Source organism: Lonchura striata, chromosome 2 (genome assembly GCF_046129695.1).
Source record: "Lonchura striata isolate bLonStr1 chromosome 2, bLonStr1.mat, whole genome shotgun sequence".
Taxonomy (NCBI): domain Eukaryota; kingdom Metazoa; phylum Chordata; class Aves; order Passeriformes; family Estrildidae; genus Lonchura; species Lonchura striata.
Window position 1 is genome coordinate 29,679,786 of NC_134604.1, and position 24,082 is coordinate 29,703,867.

General features: G+C 48.5%; 2 protein-coding genes across 4 annotated transcripts; both read left to right on the top strand.

The window, feature by feature from the left end:
* The first annotated feature begins 2,900 nt into the window (after positions 1-2,900).
* Positions 2,901-7,105, top strand: CD4 (CD4 molecule). Its single transcript, XM_031503730.2, has 8 exons — positions 2,901-2,961; positions 4,448-4,630; positions 4,709-4,852; positions 5,085-5,357; positions 5,803-6,165; positions 6,286-6,528; positions 6,619-6,737; positions 6,976-7,105. Exons 1-8 carry the CDS (start codon positions 2,901-2,903, stop codon positions 7,045-7,047), a joined length of 1,458 nt encoding a protein of 485 aa, XP_031359590.2. The 3' UTR covers positions 7,048-7,105.
* Positions 7,106-17,104: 9,999 nt separating this feature from the next.
* Positions 17,105-23,383, top strand: GPR162 (G protein-coupled receptor 162). 3 transcript variants are annotated; one of them, XM_021549116.2, is made up of 5 exons: positions 17,105-17,210; positions 18,883-20,650; positions 21,438-21,627; positions 22,183-22,334; positions 22,498-23,383. In XM_021549116.2, the coding sequence occupies exons 2-5, from the start codon at positions 19,811-19,813 to the stop codon at positions 23,023-23,025; spliced, it is 1,710 nt and encodes a 569-aa protein (XP_021404791.2). In that variant the 5' UTR covers positions 17,105-17,210; positions 18,883-19,810; the 3' UTR covers positions 23,026-23,383. The 3 variants fall into 3 exon arrangements, with proteins under 3 accessions (XP_021404791.2, XP_021404792.2, XP_077637384.1); XM_021549117.3 differs by lacking the exon at positions 17,105-17,210 and adding an exon at positions 17,529-17,677; XM_077781258.1 differs by lacking the exon at positions 17,105-17,210 and adding an exon at positions 18,049-18,076.
* Positions 23,384-24,082: the final 699 nt, after the last annotated feature.

Below are 24,082 nucleotides of genomic sequence, written 5' to 3' on the forward strand. Positions count from 1 at the left end.
CCGCTTAATTTATGAGTACCACCGTAGGATGCAGCTGGGCTGCCTGTAAGGAGGCTGTGGGTCTGCTACGAGCATCCGCTAATGAGAGCAGCTTGCTCGGTTAACACAGCAGAGCCTTGCACACTGAGATCCGGAGCAGCCTTGCCTGTGATCTGGCCTGGAGGGATCCAGAAGGAGATAGGAAGGCAGGGGAGAATAGGAAGTGGCATGCATGAGAAGTAGAAATAAACAGGGAGAGAGGGAAAGTGTGTAAAAGAAATCCTAGCGGAAGGCAACCCATTTTCCCCACTGATTTGTAACATGTAGGTGGTAACATCGCACTGTGGAGATCTGCCACAGAAATACAAAGATTAGTGTGAACAAAGTGGGAATGCAGAAGATGTGAAACCAAGAGAAGAAACAGAAGAACAAAGATGCATCAATCTGCATCTACCAAGGTGCACAAGGTCAGCAGTTCACCAGTCCCACAGTGCTCTGGTTGTGTGGTTTTTTCAATAACCAGGAAGCAAGAAGGCAAAGAATAAACTGAAGCCATATGACAGGAGAATAGAGATTCCCAGTCAAAACAAAATTATGAGGTGTGACTCAGCGATTTCATTAATTTTTACTTGTTCCATTACCTTTAGGTTTTATATAAAGTTTAATGACTTCAAAAATTTGAAACCCATCACTGAACTGTTAATTCACAGATATTACTTTAGAGTGGGGGCTGACTTCTTCGCCCCACAGGAACAGGTGATGTGAGATTTCACAGCAGGGATGAGGTTTCTCCTGTCACCTTAGGAATGGATCTTACCCAGGGCCCTGTGCCAGTTCTCAGTTATCGATGTTCCTTCAGAGTGAGATGCATACAGATGCCTTGTTAGTGCCCCTTTCTTTATTCTGCAGCTTAACCCAGCAAACTGCTTCATTACTGCCTCTGCATCTTGTTAGGAGTGATCTCCAATCATCTGTACTTGCTCCTTTGTTTTACAATTTTCACAGAAAACAGCTCATGCAAATATTTCCTGACCTGGGGTGGGTTTTTTGTTTTGCACGAGGCAAGCCACAAGTCTCCTCTGACTGTCTTTGCCACCTGTTTCTCTTCTGATGGTGCATATGGCTGCTGTCTTGCTTTTGCACACATATTTTTCATCTCTGCATGTCTGTACATTGGTCTGGATGTCAGATGTTGTGCTGACCTGATCTCCATTTAAATGTAGTGCTGATGTTTTCATCTACTCTTTGATAGCTTCACATGCTCTGATCATTAAATTAATTTCAGTATTAAATTATCCTCTAATAGAATATATTACACTTAATATTGCACATCGTACATATAAATATTGTAGAAAATTATTCATGTGTTTCTTTTGAGTTTAATCCCATTAAGACTCCAGCCTTCAGTCTGCCACATGCCTGACATGGGGACTGCCTGCTCTCAGAGGAGTGAGGTCACCTCGCTGGTTTGCTCATTCCCCAGAGCTTTTAAGCTGCTTGGCTTCCCTTCTGTGATATATGCCTTGGTTTAGGGATGGAGAGATCAGAAATGTCCTTGCATCAGCAGCCATGGTCCCCTTCACCTTGTCACCCCACCCCGCTGCAGCTGTTTACCAGCACTTGGTTTTTGCTAGAGTCAGAAACTACATCTAATTTGGTAACTCACCTTGATATGACCATTAGCTTCCAGTTCCCACTTAAGGTTTTGCTACCATTAATGCAACTTCTTCTTTTGGACCACATTCCTCCCTTTTCCATATACTTTTCATTGAATAATCTTAAGAATTCAAACATATCTTTCCAACATCAGACTTGCTGGTTATTGAAATTTTTTAAGGTAAGGTAAGAAGTTAAAAAAAAAAAAACAAACAAACAAAAAACCAACCAAAGCTGAAGAAAAATATTAATAACAGCCTAAAGATGGTTGTAATGGTAGAAGCACAAATATATAGAAATATTTAGATGGCAAGAGACATTGGGAGGTCTCCAGTTAATTCTACTCAGACCTGAGTTGACTCTAAAACTACAACCTGTTGCTCAGGGCTTGACAAGGCAACTCCAGAGTGTCTCCAATGGTGGAGATTGCCTGGCGTCTCTTGGCATCTACTCCGTTGCTGAACCACCTTCAGTGGGAAGAAAGTTTTCCTTCTATCTAGTCAACATTTCCCTGCTCAACATATGGCTGCTGCCTCCTGTTCCTCCCCTGTGCACATCTGAGAAGAATGTGGCTTATTCTTCTAGGTAATATCCATTAGATAATGGGAAACTGAAATTAGAAATCACTTTGGCTCCCTTCTCCCTATCAAGCCCAGTTTTCTGCCTCTCCCTGTATGTCAGGTGCTCCAACTTCCTCACCATCTCACTAGCCCTCCACTGAACTCCATACAGTTTGTTGGCATCATTCTTGTACTGGGGGCCCAAAACAGTACCCTGTATCCTAGATGAGACCTCAGGTGTGCCAAATAGAGAGAAATAATTACTTCACTCTGCTTCCAGCCGTGCTGGCTGTGCTCTTGCTAATGCAGCCCTGTATGTGTTTAGCTTTAATCTCTGCAAGAGTGATGATAACCCACCATAGAGAAGTAAAAAAGCACAGAAGTCTTGGCAGTATAAACAGCTGCTGCCTGATGAATGCCAGAAACCTAGGGATGAGTAAAATGAAATGTTTATTACCAAACTCCAGGGGCACGCTGCAGATGGATTCTTCGCTGAAACAAAGGGCTCTGGTGACTTTCCCAATAAGCTTCTATTTTGTTGTGCTGAACGATGGTGGGAGCTGATTGGGAACACAAGTCCCATCCATTGAGGTCTGAATAATCAAACATGTTAACAGAGCATTTGGGTCTTCCAGGATAAGATCCCTTGACAGTGATAGCCTTTCCAGCCCTGCTCTCCGTGGACGGGAGGAGCGTTCCCCAGCGATGCAGCCGTGCGGCACAGCCCTGAGCTGCATGCCTGCTGCCTTCCTGCTTCTGCATCTGGGTGAGTCCTGGGCTCAACAAACCCTCATGGTTCTCACAGCCTTTTCACAGGCCTCACAACCCTCAGTGCATTTCTAGGCTCTTTCTGATGTGTTGTACAAATTTCCTCACACGGTTTAGCTTTGGGATTCAGGTGGTTCCCAGCCAGCCTGCTGAGCCTGCCAGCCAAAACCAGGGTTTGGGAAGCTGCCCCACAGAGATGCAGGAGTGGGGGTCCTGTGAGAACCAAGCAGAGTGGAAAATATGCCCTCCACATTGCCTCCAGCTGTCTGGGCAAAAACATATCTGTGATGCGTAACCACATCTGTGATGTGATCTTCGTAATGTCATCACAGATCTGCCCTGGAAAATGGAATGCTACTGGCTTGCTTAGCTTGACTGCTAATGTTATAAGCTTTGGTAGATTTTTTAGTGTTCATTTTCCAAGAAAGGCAAGACAATGAATAAGGCCAAGCCAGCATTTCTCAGATACTCAGCTTTGATTCCTCTGGTCACAGAGAAAAGACTGGAAATCTTTTGTGCATTCTAGAAGCAAATAAAAAGCAAAAGATACCAACTCCTATTAATAACATTTTTAATTTCACAATTAAAGACAAAATCATAAACTTCTGTAGTCCAATGTGCAATTATTTAAAACCTGTATGGGTACTGTTGCAGGTTACCTCTTAGAGTGATGTAACTTCTGACAAACCCTACATTAAACTTTTCATTTTACACTTCTACAGCTCTTCAGTACTCAGGTCACCTGGGGGATTTGCAGGTTAGACATCTCTGAGAGCTTACCAACAATGAGGCAGGAGATCACAACCCTGTGATTCCCAATCTTACCTCTGGCAACTCCATCTCCTTCTTAAAATCTGCAGAAACCTTCCTTACAGTGAAAGAAAGGAAATTATTCTCCCAAAAAAACCACTCCTAATGTTTTTTCAACCTTATACATCCTATTTCTTTTACTGTCACATATCCCTCCTCCCAAGAACAGGAACTGACATTAGGTAAGCATTCTTTCTTTCTTTTTCACTTTATTTCTTCATTTTGCTGTGTTTTCAGTCTTTGTCCATGCAAAAACTGGAAGAAGGTGTGAGCAAATTTGTCAGTGTTGCATCAAGTGTTGAGTGGGGAGTGAAGGAGGATTGACATTTGCTACCAGTAGAATAACTAAGTCTTATCCAGTGGGAAAATGTTGTTTCAGTAAAGTTGATATTTCAAAATTATGAATGATGGTCAGTCCACCATAACTACTGGTATTTTCCTTTTTTTCTGAATATATGTGAAAGAGTATAACCAGGTAATAAAAGAGTAATCAAGCAATTGACTGATTGCTTGATTGATGATATAAAGGAGTGACAAATTCAGAAATTGAGGATAATTTCAGTGTCTGGGAAAGGGAGAAATATCACCATATTTTTGGAGGGCTGGGAAGTCTTCACTGAGCCGTCCTTAAGAAAGTGAATTTACACCTTTTTTTGGTCGGTATTGGCTTTCAGGCCTGATCTCCAGTATGGCTCAGCAAAATGAATTCCAGACTGGACTTACAGGAGGAGAGGTGACCCTGAACTGCACAGGCATACCTTCTGATTCACAATTATTTCAGGATGCCACAGTTGTGAGCTGGAAGTACTCTGATACTCTTCTATGGCGTATGGAAAAGAATACTAGATATTGGAAAAGTAAGGATTCATTACCTCTTCTCCCTTGACACAGCTGAGAAACCTCTTCCCTCCTAACCAATCCTATTTTTTCAAAAGAACCATCTTTCATTACTGGCCGAGCTAACATCAAGATGCAATATAAGCAACTGTGCGTGTGGAATCTGAAGCTCTCCGATGCCGGCATCTACACCTGTGAATACGGCACTCACAAAGTCCACACCTCACTGCACATCTTTAAATGTGAGTGAGTGGAGGGCTTGTAGTCATCAAGAGGGGAGGGAACCATAGAGCTTGGGGAGACCTCTCTGCTGGGATTCTTTATCCAGCTGCATTTCTTCTGTCCCAGGCTATCACAGTTCATTTCTCCTCCATGTCCAGAGCACAGCATCTCCAGGTTCTTTTTGCTGTAACACTTGTCTCTCTCTTGCAGGAAGAGGAACTGACTTACTGGCTGTGCATTTTCTTTTTACAGTGACAATCTCTTTGGATGGGCATTTTCTGCAGAATGAAGTCCCTGAACTGATTTTAATTCAAAATTCATCCAGTCCTCTTCCTGATCTCAGCATTGTATTGTTTGACAGTGACAATAACAGAATAATACCAGAAATAAAAAGCAAGAGCCGTCAAAAATACATAGTGAAATTAAAGAAACTGGAGATTATGGACAGCGGGACCTGGGTGTGTCAGGTCCATTCAGACTCTCCATTGATTAATCGGAACATCTCCTTTGCTGTGAATGTATTAGGTATGTGACAACAAAAATGGAACTCACACACAGGCTTGGGAACCAGTGTTCCCTTCAGCTCATGAGTTTAATTTTTAATCTCCACATTCCAAGCCCTGGTGTTCCAGGGTTGACTTCTCAGGGCTTCCAACAATGCAGCTTGGTGATTGTTCTGCTGCTTGAACTCTGTTCCACTCTTGCACTCATTTTTCTCTCCAGGCTTGGTGAGGGGAAGATTCTTCTTTCCTTGGGGTCTGTTCTTCTCAGCTCTGCTGTGCTTGGGAGCTTCGGATCTTTCTGCTGTCTTATTCTCCCTCTGTTTAACCTTCCTGGAGGATGTCATGGCTTTTCTCCAAGTCCTTTTTAAACTGTGTGCAGTGTGCCTCACTCTGGATCAAGGGTAGACATGGGGAAGCATAACCATGTCTTTTCCTGCCTCTGTATTCCTTGTCTCTTCTAAATTCAGGTTTTCAGAATCCAGATTTGGAAAGAAAGTATGCAACTGTTGATAGCACTGTCATCTTGTCATGGCATCTGAACTCCCAGAATATAAAATGGAAAGAAGGTTTCACAGGACAGCTGAATTGGAAACAACAGGAAAGTGCAAAATCTCATAAACTGCTTGATTTCAATGTCACAGCACAAGGACAGCTGCATGAGACTAAAAAAAGCAACAACTTTCTGTTTGAGATACCTGAAAGAAAACCTGAAGGTACCATAGAAGTGAAGCTCCCCAAAGTCCATTTCAACCATTCTGGCCAGTACCAGTGCCAGCTGGAGTACCAAGGAAGATATTCACAGAGCAAGATAGAGCTGGTGGTGATGAAAGGTGAGAGGAAGAGAAGTCGGTCATGAAGAGCAGGAGCTACAGAAATCTGCAAGCCCCAAAAGCATTGATGGACCCATTTTCCCATCCCCTCACTCACATGTCCTTTTCTTGCCTTTACAGTCTCAGCTAACCCTGCTGGGCCACTCTCCAGAGGAGCCAACATGACCCTGACCTGCCAGGTCTCTGGACAGCTCCCACCCAATGCCTACTTGCGCTGGGAACGTGTGAATGGCACTGAGATGGACATGAAGAACTCAAAGCAGCGTGAAGTAAAGTTGGAGGTGAACATCAGTGCTGCAGGGCTGTGGAGCTGTCACCTCATAGAAGGCAGTGACAAAAAGATCAGCTTTCATTACCACGTGGGTATGGAAATTAGCATCGCATCCCTGTCCCAACCCTAAAGCTATAGAATTCTATTTGTTTCTGTGTCTAAATACTTATATCCTCCCACAGAGGACGCTTCTGTTTGGATTAAATATGTGAGAATTGGAGCAAGCATTGGAGGCAGCTTATTGGCGTTTGCCCTTGGGTGCTTGTGCATCATCAGTGGTATAAGCTGGCAGCGGAGAAGGGTGAGTGCCACGGTCCCTGTGAAAGGTGCAGAGATTATTGACTCTCCAAACCACAGGACGAGTCAGATTTCCTGTTTGGGTGCAGGGCAGAACAGACAAAGGGTCAATCCTTAGACTCAAGGCAAGTTTTTGAGATGGGCAATCTGCAGATGTCAGACAGCACTTTACTACCACTTCACAGGAAAGCATTTGAAGCATAAAAATATCCAATTATTTTTTGTCCCTTCTCTCCTGGCAGCAACGGACAAAAAGGATGGCACAAGCAAGACAATACTTGCTGGAAAACAAGACATGTCAGTGCCAACAGTAAGTGGCGATGAGGGCACCCAGAATGGGCAAAGACTGTTTTCAAGAGAGAGGGGCTGGATAACTGGCGGGAAGAAATTGAACTTGAGCCTCTTTGGTGAAACAGTGCAGCTGCATTTCAGCATTTTCAGCTCTTACTCATGTTAAATCCTGCTTAAGAGTTATGAGCTATGCAAAATCCCACTCCCATGGTAGCACTGTGCGGGAAACTGTTGAGCAGAGTTGTTTTACTCAAATTATCTTAGTGTTGAGAGATGCTAGCCCAACCCAAGCAGGAGTTCCAAAGTCCTTTGGTAGGGTCCACAGTGAATCTGAGATCTGGATATCAAGGTTGTGGAGGTGGAAGGCACACAAACAAGCACAAGGATGAAACCTAAATTTTAAAAATCTATTATGTCTATAATTTAATTCCAGCTCTGCTAGAGCATTGCTGTATTTGGTGAAAATTGCCAATAACCTCCCAGGAGTAACAAAAGGGGAGGAAAAAAAAATCACAGAACAGTCTGATTTGTACCCTTTCCTAAAGGCCTCGGGTGATGTGAAATACACCATTGTGTCATGACCCTTTTCATGGGAGCAAGGATTTCTCAGCAGAGAAGCTGCCCTTTTCCATGTCTTTAAGCTTATATGGTATCAGGCATCAGAAGCAGCTGTTGGAAACACTGACAGCCATTCTGTCACTGGGAGTGGAGAGCAGAGGGAAGTATAAATGGTTGCACGAACAAGTTCGATGAATGTTTGGGTACAGAACCGGACTTCTGCTTCATTTCACCAGTGACATTGGCAAACTGTGTTAGTTTCATCTAATTTTTTCTCACTGCCACCAAGAATTCAGTGAGAATGTTTATTGGAAATGCTGCATCACAGCTGGGATGTATATGTGATGAAGAGCATAACGTGTCAAAGAATTCACCTTGTTTTCACCTACATTTTATCAAGGTTAAAAAATAATCCCCATAAAGAGAGGACAAAGTCTGTACAGATACATCAAAATCTAGATAAATCTGTGCAGTACAAGTGCTGATGCAGTTGTTCTCTAACTCTCTTTGCCAAGTAAGCAGCTCAGTGTAACTGAAACCTAAACTGCAGCCGTGTGGATGCTCAAGTAACTGTTTGCATCCTCAGCTACAGAGGCAGGCAGTCATTCTCTATGCAAAAAAAAAAAAAAAAAAAAGTGAGGGGTGGTACTCATGTAGTACTTTTCTCTTGCAGCCGGCTGAGAAAGTAATACTGCAGCACTGACATCACAAGGACTGATGAAGTCTCTGCCTGTACCTAACCACCTGGCAGCCCATAGTGCTCAGTGAATCCATCTCCCATTCTCCTGTTTTAATGTAATTCTTTATTCCTTCATCATTCCCCCAGTCTAATGCCATGGAGGGAGGTTGTCTGGCTAGGAGCCAATGGACCAGACAAGAAACCCTGAGGGGTTGTGATTGATCCTCAGTTCTATAATGAGAGATGCTGAGCAGAAGATATGTGTATATACACACATACATAGATAATATGCTTGTATTTTGTTCATGTACTTAATTTGACCTTCTTGCAGAACCAATTTTATGCACTTCTTTTATCTGCCTGAGCAACAATAAATTACTTTGGGGTTGGGAGTTATTTCTTGCAAGCTGGACTACATTTTTTCTGAGGCACTCTTGTCTGGTTCAAATTCACATTTCTTTCTTTCCTGCTAGGATGTGAAATGCTGATTCCCACTATCTCCAGCCTCCGTGGCGGCCACGAGCCTTCCTTAATGCACCAGCTCTTTGCTGTCTGTGAAATCTGCCTGTCCATGCTCATTTGGGCAGTCTGTGCCCTACATATTTACCCCTAGACCTACATATCTGATCCCCCATATCTATCCCTCAGCCTGTAGCTTTCACCTCTCCCATAACAAGCTAACAAACAAGCAAAACCAGCACAATCAGTGGGATAATTCAGAACTAATTTTATCAGGAGAATAGCCCAGGATACCAATAGATTCTGGAAGTCAGAACCCAAAGAAGTTCTGAATGTTGATCAGGTAAGTTTGGGAATTGTGTGAGAAAGTAATTCCTAGGAGAACAAACCAGCCTTGAACTGCCTAGTCCCACAGAGTGCAGAAAGCAGATGCTTCTGAGAAAACCACTGAAAATGTTTCTCACCAAATGACCCCCTTTTTTTTTGGCTCAAGGAGATGAGAAGAGGGAGTGAAAAGCCCAGGAAATTTCAGATGGAACTAAAAGCATGTTGCAGAGATGACAGAATGTCCTGAACGAAAAATGCTGTTAAAATATGTACACAGAAGTCTTGTGTTTATAGAAGTTACTCTACTGTCTGTCTGCTAGTGGCAGGTCAAAAAGGCCTTGAGGTTCCACAGCTGTCACTGGCTGCAGTCCTGGTTTGTTTGTCTGCGCTGGCCTTGCTGGGGACAGGCACAGAGGGGCACTGGGCTGTGGTGAAGACCCTCGGTGGGATGGCTGCTGCTGGAGGAGGGGTTTTCTGTGTGGCAGTGATGCTAGCACCACGTTGTTACTGACAGACAGACAGGCAGCTACAACGGCACAGGCAGCACCTGTGAGCCGGGGAAATGCTCCAGCCCACAAGCCCTGGAGTGGGGACCAGCCCCAGGCAGCTGTGGCAGCAGGTGTGGGCCCCCACTGGTGTCAGGGCTGCTCCTCCACCCTCATCCTCACTCAAACAGGAGTGACAAAGCTTGTCACTAACACCACTTTCCTTCCCATACCTTGTGCTTGCATGCATTAATTTTGGAAAAGCCTTGGTCTGTATCCTAGTGCACGAATTGCTCCTCCTGCTCCTGTCCTGTCCCTGAACTGCCAGCACACCTTGGGAGCCAGTTGTGACCCATCAATCTGCTAAACAAGGCATCCTCATGGCTTAAGGACAGGTCCATTTTAGGAGCTGTATGTGGGAAAATGAGCGCAAAGTCAGTGGTGGTCGTAATGGTCATGCCAAACTGCTTGGCACAGTCCTCCCAAACAAAAAGCTACTCCTGTTTCTGCAGTCCAGACTCTTCACCTTAAATAACTGCTTGAGTACCCAAGTCAGCTCCTTTTTTCACTCACACAGGTATCTAGAGCAGAGGGATTACCCTGTACCATCTGATACCTGGATGGGACAAAAAATCAGGCTGGGTGAACATCTGTTGGGAGCTCCTTTAGCACTGCAGCCATCTCCAGCAGTTCAGAGGCTCACCTGAGGTTCTGACAGCTGAGCCAACCACCTCTTTACCACAAAACACCAGCCTTGACTTTTTCAGCAAGAGAATCAGCCTGACAAAAAACCACTAAGCTAACAGGGCTCATTAAAAACCTTGTGTCCCAGTTTTAGCCAGCGTAGAGTTAATTTCTTCTAAGCACAGGGTCCATCAAACCTGGCCTGTCCAGGATAAAATGCATGGGGTAGCAGACAATGCCAGCAGCAGTGGCTTGGAGAACACAGAGGTGCTTGAGCTGCCTGACAGCTGTCAAAGCCAGGATGCAGCTCTCCTGTCTTCCACAGGCTGAGTCCTCACAAGTGACCAAAGGTTCTGTCCCCAAGCACAGCTGAGACCCACCTGCAAGAGCACTCAGGCTCACATCCCCACCATCGATGCAGAAAGTCCTTCTATCTGCTCCCAGTGGCCTGGTTAGCGTGGCAGCAGATGTGATGGTGCCACTGGGGTGTCTGTAAGCACACAGCTGCATCCACAGATGCACAGCTTCCAGTTCTCCCATCTGCATGAGTGCAACAAAAATGATAGGCCTTCCCCAACACTACACAATTCTTCAGTGGGTTTCCTGATCTCAAAAGTTGTGACCCTACCCTACTCCACTTGAAGTTCACCTGCAAGCACAAATCACTGTAGACTCTAATCTTATAAATCTCTCTTTTTTGGCAGCTCTCCTGCCTGTGTCTTTTCATTTTCTTCCTTTGTTCCCTAGATACACAGACTGCCCTGGTTGAGAGAAAAGTCATCCACAGAGTGAGTCCTAGTTGGGCTTTGTTTTCCATCTGAGTGCAATACTGAAAGCTTCAGTGTGGGCTTCAAGGCAGCACAGAGGTAGAGATTCAACCCAGATACGAACAAGCTTGCACAGAACATGTCAAAGTAGATGAGTCCCCAGCTGGAATGGAATGTAGCTATATCTTGCCCAAGCCAGGACTTTACAGGCTGTCTTCCATGTATCCTGGTCCTCCTTCACAGGAAGTGTTGAGGACTTCTCCCTTTGCTAGGTGTGATAAGGGTGTATCTACATTATACAATGGAATTAATGCCTCTGCATGACATAAACCACATCAATAAACTCTGCAAAGCAGCAAACACAATGACAGACTTATTTATCCTGTGGTGACAGCTCATCAGAGTAGCCCTGAGACGATGGCATACATGGCAATACTTACAAAATGACAATGTCAGCAAGAGCTCTGTGTAGTGATGTGGAAAGACCACAGAAAGTATGAATTTGGAAAAATATGTGAAGTGCTGATTTTTCCTATTGCATCAGTCTTTCTGGTACTACAGTTCCCCATGTTTCTGGGCTGTAGAAGGGAAAAGCACATGCTTCAGTCCTTTGGACCCACCTCCAATGCATGGTCCTCAGTCAGGATCCACAGACCTCCTTGCTCCAGCGGAGGGAGGAGGCTGGACACAGCTGAGGATGTCCTGCCCTGTAGGCAGTGTTTCTGCTGAGCTAAACACACGGGCTGAAATAACCCCGTCCCACAGCGCTAGCTCCCCAAGCCCCTCCTGCTCCCAGTTTATTTGTGCCCTTTGAGTGCAGCGTGAGGCGGTGATTCGGTGGATGCTGTCAGCCCGGATCTGCCGAGGCGATCCATGTGACTCATGCTCCCCGCAGGCTCTGCAGCAGAGCACTCGCATCCCTCAGCCTTCAGATCCAAATGACCCTGTGTGTTTCTTTCCATGTTCCCAAGGTCTACAAGGGAAAAAGCTGTGCATTTCAGCCTCGGCTAATTTCTTTTTATCTTGGGGATGGGAAGGGGGGGTGGGGGGTGGGGGGAGATGGGAGAGGAAGGGCAGCATTCAGTGTCCATTTGAATGGCTCATTAGCCTCATGAAGCTGCAGAGAAAGTAGCTTCCATCCACCTTTCTCAAAGTGAGGGTAGACTTGGAGTACCAGATTCTTCTAAGATGCTCAGCTTTGGACCGGTTCCTTTCTGAGAGTATTCCCAAGTGAGTGCCTCCTAGGAGGAAGCCCAGGGTCTGTATGTGCACTCACCTCTGAGCTGTGGGAATCCAGAGCTTCCTTCTGGCTGCCCTGGAAAGCCTGGGAACCTTGCAGGGGGTCAGGAACCCCCCTGTACAGAGCCCCCAGAGACACTGTCTGTGATCTCTGTCCATGGAAAAGAGTTTCCAATCTTACAGGATGAATTACAAGCTCTGAGTGTTTGATATGAGTAATAATTAAGTGTGGCATGGGTGCAAAAGTAAAATTTTAGGATTCTAGATTAGGGGTTCAAAGGGGACAAGATGGAGGAAATTGGGTGTGTCTTGTCCTTTTTCTCCTTCTTCATGCCCTCCATGTTTCACTGTAGTGTTGGCATTTTTCTGTTGGTTCAGGCTGGGGACACACTGTTCAACGTAGGTGGCAGATATTGGCACATTATTGTAAATCCAGCACAGGTAGTTTCTGGTATATAATGTTTGTAACATCCCACTGAGGGCAGAGCTCCACACGCTGCCCTGCAGGACAGACCTGTGGCAGGGCAGCAGAACATGTTAGAGATAAGCAAGAATAAACAACCTTGAAAACAGCACAGACAAATTATGGCTTCTTCTTTGGCAACAGGGCAGAAACACAGAGACTTTCTACAATCTCGGAATCATCAATACCTCAGATTCCGACACTGAGCAACACATCAAACCACAGCCTTTGCCTCATGCATGTCAGCATCCTTCCTTGGCATCCCCCCTGAAGAAGCCTTTGGCTCTCCTTCAGTTCATTTTCCAGCCAGCTTGGCCAAGTCTTAGAGGTACTTCCAGATTTGGAAAATCAAAGAACAGCAGAATAAGAGGTGGTGGCAGAAATTACCTCACTGGCAAGGCACCAAAAAGGAAGAAAGGAGAAACCCCAGCTCTTCAATGCTTCAGCACCAGCTGGCTCGTGTCAAGGGCCTGTTCCAGGCTCCAGTGCTGGGAAGTCCCTCCCCTGAGTTTGTCCGTGTGCTGTGTGGAGATGAGGCTCTGGACATGGACAGCAGTACAGTGATGCTGGCTGTGTGAGGACCATGGCTCCAGAGAGGCCAGCACACCACCTGAAACAATGAGGGGAGCCAGAGAGCTTCCCTGGCAGGGGCCAGCTGCATCCAGCATGTCAGTAGTGCTCCTGAAAGCCCAGGCTATATTTAAATTAAATGATTGTTCTGGCCTTGGGAAACCTCAAACATACCTAGAGGAGCTAGAGGTAAAATGAAAATTGTAATTCAGTGCTACAAATTTAAAGCAAAGAAGTAATTTTAGCTCTTTCCAGATATTGTGGGTTCCCAGACTAATGATTCAAGAGCTCCTAATTATCTTTTCTGTGTATGAGAACAAACAAGTAAGTGTTCGGTAATTTTGGAAAGCAGCATAATTAAATTCTGAAATGACAGTTTTACATCTTTTACAGACTGGAATTCACTGAGCTGGGATATCAGTGATGCAAGAGGGATGAAAAAGGGGTCCCTAACACTCGGAAGAGAAGAACACACAAAGCATTACTGTGGATGGGCAGGGGGATGGGGGGAAGAAGGAGGACATACACACCTCTGCAAAACAGCGTGCAGCATCACAGCATTATAAATTTGACAAGGCTACCCTGGCAATTCCTTTTCTCCTGGTAAATATCATATACAAATATTTATGTACATGACAGAGGAAAAGAAAATTTGAAGGTGCCCAGCTGTGTAAGTCAAAACATTCAGTGGTAAACAGGCATCCACAAGTCCAAATCCTAGTTTATACATTATGAACCCTAAATATTTCTGTGAAGCTCATAACCAGCACTAGTCATCTGTCCCCTGATGAGAGCTATTATCAATTGCCCATTTTGCAGATGAAATATCTGAGAAATCTCACTAAATCTTGCTGTACGGTGCTAGAAATAGAACCTAAGGTTTGGATGTGACAAATCTACATTGCAGTCATTGTCACTGGAGGGAGATGCTTGGCTGGATTCTTGTTAGCCATTAACCACACCCTGCTCAGAGAGCCAGGAAGGATGCCAGGAAACCTGCTTGCAAGCACACCAATGTTGCCTCACAGGAGGCTGTATAAGTCGTGTTGGGGCTCTGAGGGTGGATTTAATTGCATCTATGATCTGTGAGAAACATATGAAACCTCCCATGGTCCCTATCAAAGTCCTGAGTAAGAGCTGCAAACCGTCAAAACCCTATGAAGCACATTTGGCTGTCATGTAAATGCTGCTTTTAGGATTCTGCTGTTTGTTCCTTGGTTAATGAGTTCTGTTCCTTTAAGGATCCAAGGTAGCTCTGGGAAGTGCATTTCCCTGGACCTGCAGAGCTGCTGTCCAGAAATAACTGATCTTCATGCAGTGAACTTTTCCAGAAACCATTTCATACCCTGACATTGTAACAATACTGTTTCTTCAGGCCTGGATGCCTTAGACTATTTCAGTGAGCTGAGACTTTAGACAGCAGATTGCTGGTCAGAGTACAGCCTGACTCTGTAGGAATTAAAAATTGCTCCCAGCTGTGTGAGTCCTCCTAAGGGATGAGTCTTAGGGGTGGGGGGGGGGGGGTCACACTTCTAGCCTGGACTTCCTAGATACACAGGGAGGGAGCCCTGCACTGTGAGGCTTCAGGATTTCCAGGACTGAGTATTGGTGCTCCTTTTCATGTGCATTGTCAATATGTAGCATATATGCAGTTGCAACGCACCTCTTACAAAAACTAGTGAAACCAGATGTCTGGAAATCTTTAAAATACATATAAGATGAGATGGATGGACAAGCATCTGCTTGGGAATGTGACAGCCCTAGGAAAAGAGCTCTTCTTCCGATAACAGTTTGTTCTGCTTCACAGTAAATCTTCCATTTTTTTGCTTCCATTCAAAGTAATAACCCAGACTAATTTGCAAACACAAGAAGATTCTTTGAAATTGGAGGACTGTTCCCATCCAGTTCTGCTCACCGATTTCTGTCGGGTGTAGCCTAAGCCATGAAGAGATGCTGGACTGCAGATTGTCCCTTCCCGTGTGGAGAGGAGACAGGCACACAGTACAGAAAGTGCTGGAAGCTTGGTTTGCTGTTTCCCTGAGAGAACACGAGGATTTATTCACCCACACAAGCAGGCTAACAACTCATGCTAAAGAGACTCAACTCCTGAATCAGAGGAGGAAGGTGATGTGTAAGTTATCACATCAAGCACTTCATCCAGATGACACAACTGAAGCTGCACAAATGTTTACATCTGTGGATACAGACCTTCTCACTTCAAGGCAGAAACCTCCTGCAAATGATACAGGTTAAAAAGTGACAGAGGGGGGCCACTACTGTCCCTTCTCACTTCTTTGGTTCCTGCTGTTGTTGGACTGGCGACTTAGCAGAACCACCTCAAGACTGTTCCTCTGTGGGAGTTCCTCAAGCCAAAGAAAAGCCAGAGCATGGCAGCATTGTCACCACACGTCTTCCTCAAAAATATCTCTTATCACCTACCTCATACAAAGCTGGATCTATTCTAGTGGCTCCTCGTTCTACTCACTGTCTCCAAAAGTGACCCTACTCATGACAGCTACTGCAACGCAAATCTCTTTTTTACCTCTGGAACTGCTTTCGCTGCTGCCCCTGGGCCCAAGAATCAGCAGTACCTCCAGCTTTCTTCCTCAGGAGTCTCTCCCTCTGCTGATCCTACAAATCTTAGATGAAATTCCTTGCTATCTAAGACACTTGGGATCACCTCAGCCAATACTGAGAATGATAAATGAAATCTGCCCTGTCAGCAGGGTGATAAAAATAAGCAGATCCTGGATCCATAGGTCCACTTTAGCAAACAGGCTGGTGAAGCAGGAGCAGATCTGTAGAGGGAAACAACTGATGATGAAGACTTTTTTGCCACTCTGTAAATGTCTGGGGACTTCAGACTAGCCCTAGCCCAAAGCAAAGCTGAATTCTTACAGTGGTCAAAGCATATTTGCTGCACATCTTGCAGGTCCTTTCACCTAAATTTTTCACTTTCTCCTGATCCAAACTGAGGTACTATTGCAGCTGCACCCTAACTGTCCATCAACACGGATTCCTGTCCCAGTTCAGATGGAGGAAAGGAAGACAGAGATATTGGCAGGTAACAGGCCCTAAAATGAATGAAGACAAGGAAAGTGTTGGTGCCTTCACTCCAGTAGCAAGACGGGTAACAGGAAAATGAAATGTTTTTTGTCTTGTGAAGACTTTCTAGCCAGGATTGTCCTGGCTGAGGTGACATAGCTGGAAGGGGAGCTTCACTCCTCTGACATGACCAAACCATTGCTCTAAGCACTACTCCCACTCTTAGCTCCTGTTCTCTCCTCCCCCTTTCCCCTGTCTGCAGGACCACGCTGTTGGCTGGTGATGGAAGAGGCCACCACAGCAGCTGTGCAAACTGAGGCACCCTGGGCATCCCATGCCCTGGGCACTTTGCCCGCCAAGCACCCTTTGCAGCACCAGCTCTTTGCCTTTCCCCTCAGTTCACAGCCATGCCCCCCACCCCTCGTACGGCCTGGGTGCCTCCTCACATCCCTCTCTGGGAAAGGAGCCGGCTCCTTCCCGTCCTGCGAGTGACACTGCGGGGCGGCCGTGCGGCCCGTGGGGCTGCACAGACGGGAGCCGCCGTGCCGGGGCCATGTCCGAGCCCGGCTCCGGGATCACGGCCGGGCGCGACCCGCCCCGTCGGGAGCGGCGGAGGGGCCGGTGCCGGGGCGGGAGCCGGTGCCGGGGCGGCGGCTCCCGCGCCCGTCCGCCCGTCCCGCCCCCTGGCTGCTCGGCCCGGCGGTGCTCCCGCCGCCGTCCCCCGCCGCCGCTCCCCGCCCCTCGCCCCTCGCCGAGCCCCGCCCGGCGGTGGCCGGAGCGCGGGGCCGGGGCGGCTGCCTGCGGCGGCCGGAGCTGCGGCGCGGCCGGGGCCGGGGCCGGCACACCGGGCAGAGGCGCGCACAGCCGCGCGGGGCGCCCGTCGCCATGGCAGCGCTTGCTCCGGCGAGAGGTAAGATGGGTCCCCCCGGCCCCCGCCGCCGCCGCCGCCATCGGCCCCCGCTCCGCCGCCGGCGGCCCCCGCTCCGCCGGGCGCGGGGCGGCGCCGCCGCCGCCGGGCACGGCCGCGCCCCGGGGCGCCCCGCGGCCCCCGCCCAGCCCAGCCCAGCCCAGCCCCGGCCGAGCCGCGGCGCTCCGCGGCCGCCGGGCGAGGCTCGGGGCGGCCGGACCCCCGCCGCGGCCGGGCTGCCGAGCGGGGGGCGAGGGGAGGGGGCGGCGGGGCAGCGGCGCGCCTCGGCCCGGCCGGCCGCGGCTCCGGCACCCCGGCTTTCTCCGCGCTCCTTTGCAATCGTTCTGGGTCACCTTCCCCTGCGAGCCCCTTCCCTCGCCTGCCCCTGCATCAGCAGCCCCGCCAGCGTCTCCCGTGCTCTCCCCCGCCGGTGGGATGGGCGGTGGGGTGCAGCCGGGCAGCGTGCTCAGGTGAGGACGGGTTTTCCCGACCTGGGCATCCTGCGCTAGCTCTGGAGCACTCTGGTCTCTGCGAGCCGGAGGACCACAGCTTGAAGCAGAACTGGGCCCCAGAGCCAGCAGAAGCAGGAGGATTCCAGCCTCATCGAGGGATCAGTGTGGGCCAGCAGAACAAGCCGGGGTGGGAAGGGCGGCAGAAGGAGAAGCTGCAAGGAAATTCATTCCTCTGGGATTATCAGAGACGGGTAGTTCCGTAACTGTCTCCAGAGGCCACAGGCCTAACTGCAAGAGTGGTGATAATGGGGGGAAAAGGATGAAACAGACTAGAATGGGGCCATCGCCAGTCCAGTCATGGCAAACTGCTCCAAGCAGGGAGGAAAGGAGGCAAAGCCTCAGGTGGTCACAGAGAAGGTGAGAAAATAATGGAGAAGCAGGAAGAAGGGGGGCATGGGAACTCAGCCATTAGCTTGGGTACTGAGCCATGCACATAGTCAAGGCACAGAGCAGGGCCTGTACCTTCCTGGAATATACTGCTTGGGTGTCCCCTGTGGATGAAGACAGAGAAGGGGGTCTGAGCTGGTAGGACCAGGAAAGGCAAAGGTGAGTAGTCTTGGTTAATAGTGGGTTAATAGTCTTGTTCCCTAGGTTTGTGACTGTGGGGGTCTCTGGAGACCAGAACTGCACAGCAGAAACATGTGGCTGAAATACTTGTGTATCAAGAATGTGGAATGGCAGGGTACTGTTGTAATGGTGGAATGCACCCATACATGGGAGCAGCAGGTTAAAAACCAGACCGCTGGCAGAGAGAAGCTGAGGTCCAAAGACTGTTGGAGCTGTGGGAACTATACAGCTGAAACAAGGGGTGTAGCAGCACATGCATGGGGATGGCAGGGCTGGAATTGCAAGGAATGATGCAGATCAGACCTTCCATGGCAGAAATGGCATTAGTAACACTTCGGGTAGGAAGCTTAGAACTGGAAGGGCAGGGAACATGGTGTGTCTCAGCAGCACTGGATTGAGTTGGTGGGGACCAGAGTCCAGCCTGAGCTGTGTGGGGAATGGTGCAAATATGGCTCTTCTGTTCCCTGAAAGACACAGGGAATGCTCCACACTGTCTAAATCATGACAAGGTGTTAGTGTGGGCAAGGAGAGAGAGGGAGAGATCTGGGAGAATAGAATGATCTTAAATTACTTTTTCTCTTTTCTCTCTTCCACAGTGAAACTCATGCCCTGAATCTCCAAGGGAACCTTTGAAAAGGATCTTCCCCTCCCTGCCATCTCCGTATTGTTTGCCAGCTGTGCCCTGCGCAGGAAAGCTTTAAAGACCAGCAAAAAGAGAACAGCAAAAAGGACAATGTAGTTAGAGTGCAGTGAGGTCTTGGGTAGGGAGCCCTTTGAATCTTGTTTCTCACCCTTCCCTCTTTGTTGATAGCTCTCTGACAGCCTTGGCAGGAACCTCTACCTGGCCACAAGCGCAGTGGCATTTGGTGAGACAGGAATTACGCACAGTGTATGCACCACCCTCACTTTTTCGTCAGGACCTTTGCTCTTTTTCCTGTCACCTCTGAAACTCTTGCCTAGCTCCTCATTCCCTAGGACACTGGGAAGCAGGCACTTGGTTCTGCCAAACTGTTTGGAGTCTCTAGAAATCCTTGTCTGTGTGTGGCCTTCACCAGTCCCAGCAGAAGGTGGCCTCTGAGTCAGAAGGTGTCTGGTGGGCACATGAAGTAAGGAGAGCTTTTTATCTGGGAGAAGAGTGGAGGAGAGTGATGTAATAGATGGGGAGGAAAAAAAAAAAGTGAGCCCAGGTGAATGAGGGAAGAAGCACTGGCAAGTGTTCATGAGAGAGAAAAAAGGTGGAAGAAAGAAAGAGAACAAGAGAAAAAAACCAGATGAAAAAGTTAGAACAAGGAAAAGAAATATAATCGAATAGGAGGGAAAGGGAAGACTGGAAGCGAGACAGAGTTGACGGCTGTTCTGCCTGGCACCTGGTGGCAATGCCTTGAGAAACCCTTCCAGTGTGCAAACAACTCACATTGCAGCAGCAGATGAGGAGAGACGTGGCTCCCGCAGCGCAGAGTCCCACTCACCCTCTTACAATATCCCAGCAGCAGAGGCAGGGTGCAGTCTAGCAGGGTTGGCAGCATGGGGGACTCTGAATCAGAGTCCACCTTGCACAACAACTCACTGTGGTGGCTGGCATGTGGGATGTTAGCTCTGTTAGCCAACTCTTGGATTATCCTCAGCATCACAGCCAAACAACAGAAACACAAGCCTCTGGAGCTGCTGCTGTGCTTCCTTGCTGGCACACACATCCTTATGGCAGCAGTACCCCTCACCACCTATGCCGTGGTGCAGCTGCGGCGCGAGTCCTCCGACTACGACTGGAACGAAAGCATCTGCAAGGTCTTTGTCTCCACATACTACACCCTGGCGCTGGCCACCTGCTTCACAGTGGCCTCCCTCTCCTACCACCGGATGTGGATGGTGAGGTGGCCAGTCAACTACCGCCTGAGCAATGCCAAGAAGCAGGCTCTGCACGCAGTCATGGGGATCTGGATGGTGTCGTTCATCCTCTCCACCCTGCCCTCCATCGGCTGGCACAACAACGGTGAGCGCTACTACGCCCGTGGCTGCCAGTTCATTGTCAGCAAAATAGGGCTGGGCTTCGGTGTCTGCTTTAGCCTCCTGCTGCTCGGAGGAATCGTCATGGGCTTGGTGTGCGTGGGTATCACCTTCTACCAAACCCTGTGGGCACACAGGAGACGCCGGCGGTGCCACCATCAGAGAGCAGAAGAAGCCTCATCCTGCTCTTCATCAGCACACACCACTTTCAATGTGCCAGCCATTGTGGTGGAGGATGTACGAGGCAAAAGGAGGTCTTCCCTGGACGGCTCCGAGTCAGCCAAGACCTCCTTGCAGATGACCAACCTCATAAGCGCCATTGTCTTCCTGTATGACACGCTCACTGGGGTGCCCATCTTGGTAAGCATCCAGTTCTCCCTTTCCCTTCAGAGTGTGCAGTTAAAGCAGATTTGCTTTTCTCTCAAGTTTTAGAGAAGGATCTCTCCTGTCCCACCAGCCGCAGAACTGCCGCATCTGAATCTGTGTTATTCTGAGCGGTGGTTTTAAAAAGATTGCAGTAATTCTCTCATCCTTCCGCAGCAGCATTTTCTTAAGTCTAAGTCTGGGGAATACACACCGCACAGCTAAAACCACTGTGCAAGTTTTAAGTGGCTAAGAGGAGAGGAAATTATTCTGCAAACTTACTTGTAAAAACAATGAGATTTCTATTTCTCCAGTTTGCTTCTGGAGAACTGGTACACCAGCTTTAACAGCTGATGCATCCAGTTGTCTTTTTCTTTCTGCGTGTATGGCTGTAGGCAGCATTCAGGTTTTGGCCAGCCGGTCGATTCTGTGCAAAATTGGAGAGCTGGAGAAATTCTCAAAAAGAACCCTTAAAAGGGGAGAGGCTGAGTCACAGATTATTTTTTTCCCCCAGCGGCTGGTGTTCTTTGTTAGCACCTATTTAGCTCCAGCTGGTAATGAGCACAGGAAGAAGGGATGCTAGCACCAGGTCTCATGGTAGAGATATGACAACTTGGAATATGGTCCAGCAAACCTGAGGAAAGACCCCAGGAGCAGGTTTTCAAAGGGACACAGGGTAATTACTTGATGAATCCTTTAGAGACAGATTATGTTCTACTACAGAATTGTTACCTTTCTGCCTACTTCTGTCTCCTTGGCATTGTTGCTTTTTCTTACCTTACAGGTCGTGAGCTTTTTCAGCCTGCGCTATGATACGGCCCCCACCTGGATGGTTCTGGCTGTGCTCTGGTGTTCCATGGTGCAGACCTTGCTGCTCCCCTCTTTCATCTGGTCCTGCGAGCGCTACCGAGCAGATCTCCGCACCGTGTGGGAGCAGTGTGTGGCAATCATGTCTGAGGAAGACACAGAGGATGGTAAGCTCCTCACCACCCCACAGTCACCTTTCTTCACTAACCAACCTCCCCAAAAGACTACAGAGGAAAGAGGGGGTCTTTGGGGAAAGGATCTTGTGGTGTTGCGGGTGGCTCAGTGACATTTATGTTACGGCTTGAAGTCAGCAACCACAAGAAAATTTATTCTGTGGAGGGCTCTGCCACTCGCAGCCTGAGGACTAGCATCCAGGAAGCATTAGTGCAGCATCCTCCTCACTAGTTGCATAGATACATTGTGTGTAGCTGCCAAACCACAACCAAAGTGACATGCTGGGCCTCAGCCCAACTCGCTCATTCAAGGGTCCAAGAGACCTGGCAGTGAGCGATTCAAAGGCAAGACAGAAGAAATAGGGCACTGTGTGGGTGCTTTAGTGCTGCTGCAAGCAGAAAGACAAGGTCCTTGTTCAGAGGTGAGCCCTCAGGGCTGCAAGTAGGACAGCACAAGTCAGATAAGCATTAGGATGGTATCCAGGTGCCCTGATAATGCTCCTCTTCTGACTGAAAAGTGTTGACCGCCGTTCTTGTCTTTGCCAACAGATGGTGTGTGTGATGATTATGGTGATGGCAGGATCTGCAAAGTGAGATTCGATGCGAATGGCGCCACAGCTGCAAAGCGGGACTCTCGGGACATCAAGCTGCTGCCCATGCACCACATGTTGTTGCCCCAGGACAAGGTGCATTACCTGCAGGTGAGCCAAGAGCTAGCAGGGCAGCCCCACAACCCACTTCCTTCTCCGTCAGTTTCCCACGCCTTTGTGTCCTCTTGACTCTCTTCTCTGAGAACCTCAGCTACTCCCTTCCTGTTCTGACTCTTCAAGTCTTCCATCACCTGCCCCCTTCTCTGTTTTCCAGGTCCCTATTTCACGGAGACTGTCACATGATGAGACTAACATCTTCTCCGCCCACCGCTCTGCTCCATCCTTCCTACACAAGTGGTCTTCATCTGACGACATCCGCATTTCCACCCCCCGCAAGCCTGGGGGCCCCGGTTTCTTGCCTCCCCAGCTGCATGACTACCAGCACCGCCGGCGGCCCCCAGAAGATGAGCTGACGACCCTACGGCAATTTTTGGAGGGGGGGCTGTTGCCCCGGGGTTCCAGCTCCAGCGCCTGCTTCTTCCGAGATGAGATCACCACGTTCATCGACGAGACGCCACAACCCACCCCAGCCTGCAGCCCACGGCACTCCCGTCTCCTGCTCGCATCACGCCGAGACCGCCGCCTCTCCCTCGGCAGCAGGGAGGAGGAGAATTCCGACCGGCCACGGCGCTGCTCCGTGCTTGGCAATGAAGTCTGGCATCTGCAGGATGGAGAGCAGGCACCATGTGAAAGGACCCCAGAGGCCTGCAAGCCACAGACCTTCCAGGACCCCAAACTATGAGAGACAGCATCAAAAACATTCAGTGCCATCACAGTTTTTAAATAAAATTTCAAGCGTTCCCTTTGTCCCGGGACCCAATCACTAATTTGCATTCTCATCTTTCTCGCCAGCAGGCAGAAAGCACGGCACCCCATGCTGGTGGGGAAAAAAGAAGTGGGACAGATCCACAGAAGGGAGCACAACGGACGGACAGACAGCCTGTGCCTGCTCTCAGGTTACAAACACATCCACCGCTGCCACCGCCACTTGGCGCCCTTGCCAGTCCCGTCCCTTTGTGAACTCCACCCTCACATCCGCTCTGCCCTAAGAGACAAGGCAGGCGCAGAATGGTATTAAAATTCTATATTTGGAGTGTCAATCGTGTGTCTGTTTTTAAAATACTATATTAGTAATAATTTTGTTTCCATAGAAACAAAATGATTGGCCCGGTGTTTAATGAAGCTTCACAGGCTTCTGGAAGGGAAACGCAAAATGTGCGAGGCTCCTTTCCTCCCTCTTCATCCTCTCATGTCAGCTTCTCTGAAAGGCAGTGGATGCTTAGCAGCCGAGGAAAGGGAAGGATGCCCTTAGAGGAGTTGTCATGGGAGACTGGGTGAAAAGTCTTCGGTCCATTTCAGTTGCGGTGCTAAGCAGGAGGCCTCAGGTTTCTGACATTGCCTCAAAGCAAAACCATTTGTTGAGCAACTCCAGGCCTGGAAAGAATTAAATTCACTCCAAGAAGATTTTGACTCTTAACATCTTATTTCACCAGTGCAAACTGTTGATTCCAGTGCAAACTGTGTGAAACTTCAGATAGCCCGAACTTCTCAGCCAAAGAGGAAAGCTGACAGAGGCTTCTGGGGGAAGTCCCCCTCAATTGCCCACACCAGCAAAGCTGGGAGTGTCGAGGCCTGGAGCAGGCTCCTGCCCCAGACACAACTCTTGGCAGGGAGGTGCAAGAGTAGTGTGTGGGAGATGGACCTTTTGGCTGGTGCTGGCTGTAGGTCCAGCCAAGGGCAAAGGTTTGGCAGTGTCAGAGGAGAGGCAGTGTCAGAGGGAGACAGGTAGCGCTTCACCC

Bases quoted from the DNA above. Each gene is read 5' to 3' on its own strand.
- CD4 (XM_031503730.2), top strand. From the start codon at position 2,901: ATGCAGCCGTGCGGCACAGCCCTGAGCTGCATGCCTGCTGCCTTCCTG. The intron at 2,962-4,447 runs GTGAGTCCTGGG...ATTGGCTTTCAG, and splicing joins CTTCCTGCTTCTGCATCTGG to GCCTGATCTCCAGTATGGCT. The intron at 6,166-6,285 runs GTGAGAGGAAGA...TTGCCTTTACAG, and splicing joins AGAGCTGGTGGTGATGAAAG to TCTCAGCTAACCCTGCTGGG.
- GPR162 (XM_021549116.2), top strand. From the start codon at position 19,811: ATGGGGGACTCTGAATCAGAGTCCACCTTGCACAACAACTCACTGTGG. The intron at 20,651-21,437 runs GTAAGCATCCAG...CTTACCTTACAG, and splicing joins TCACTGGGGTGCCCATCTTG to GTCGTGAGCTTTTTCAGCCT. The intron at 21,628-22,182 runs GTAAGCTCCTCA...CTTTGCCAACAG, and splicing joins TGAGGAAGACACAGAGGATG to ATGGTGTGTGTGATGATTAT.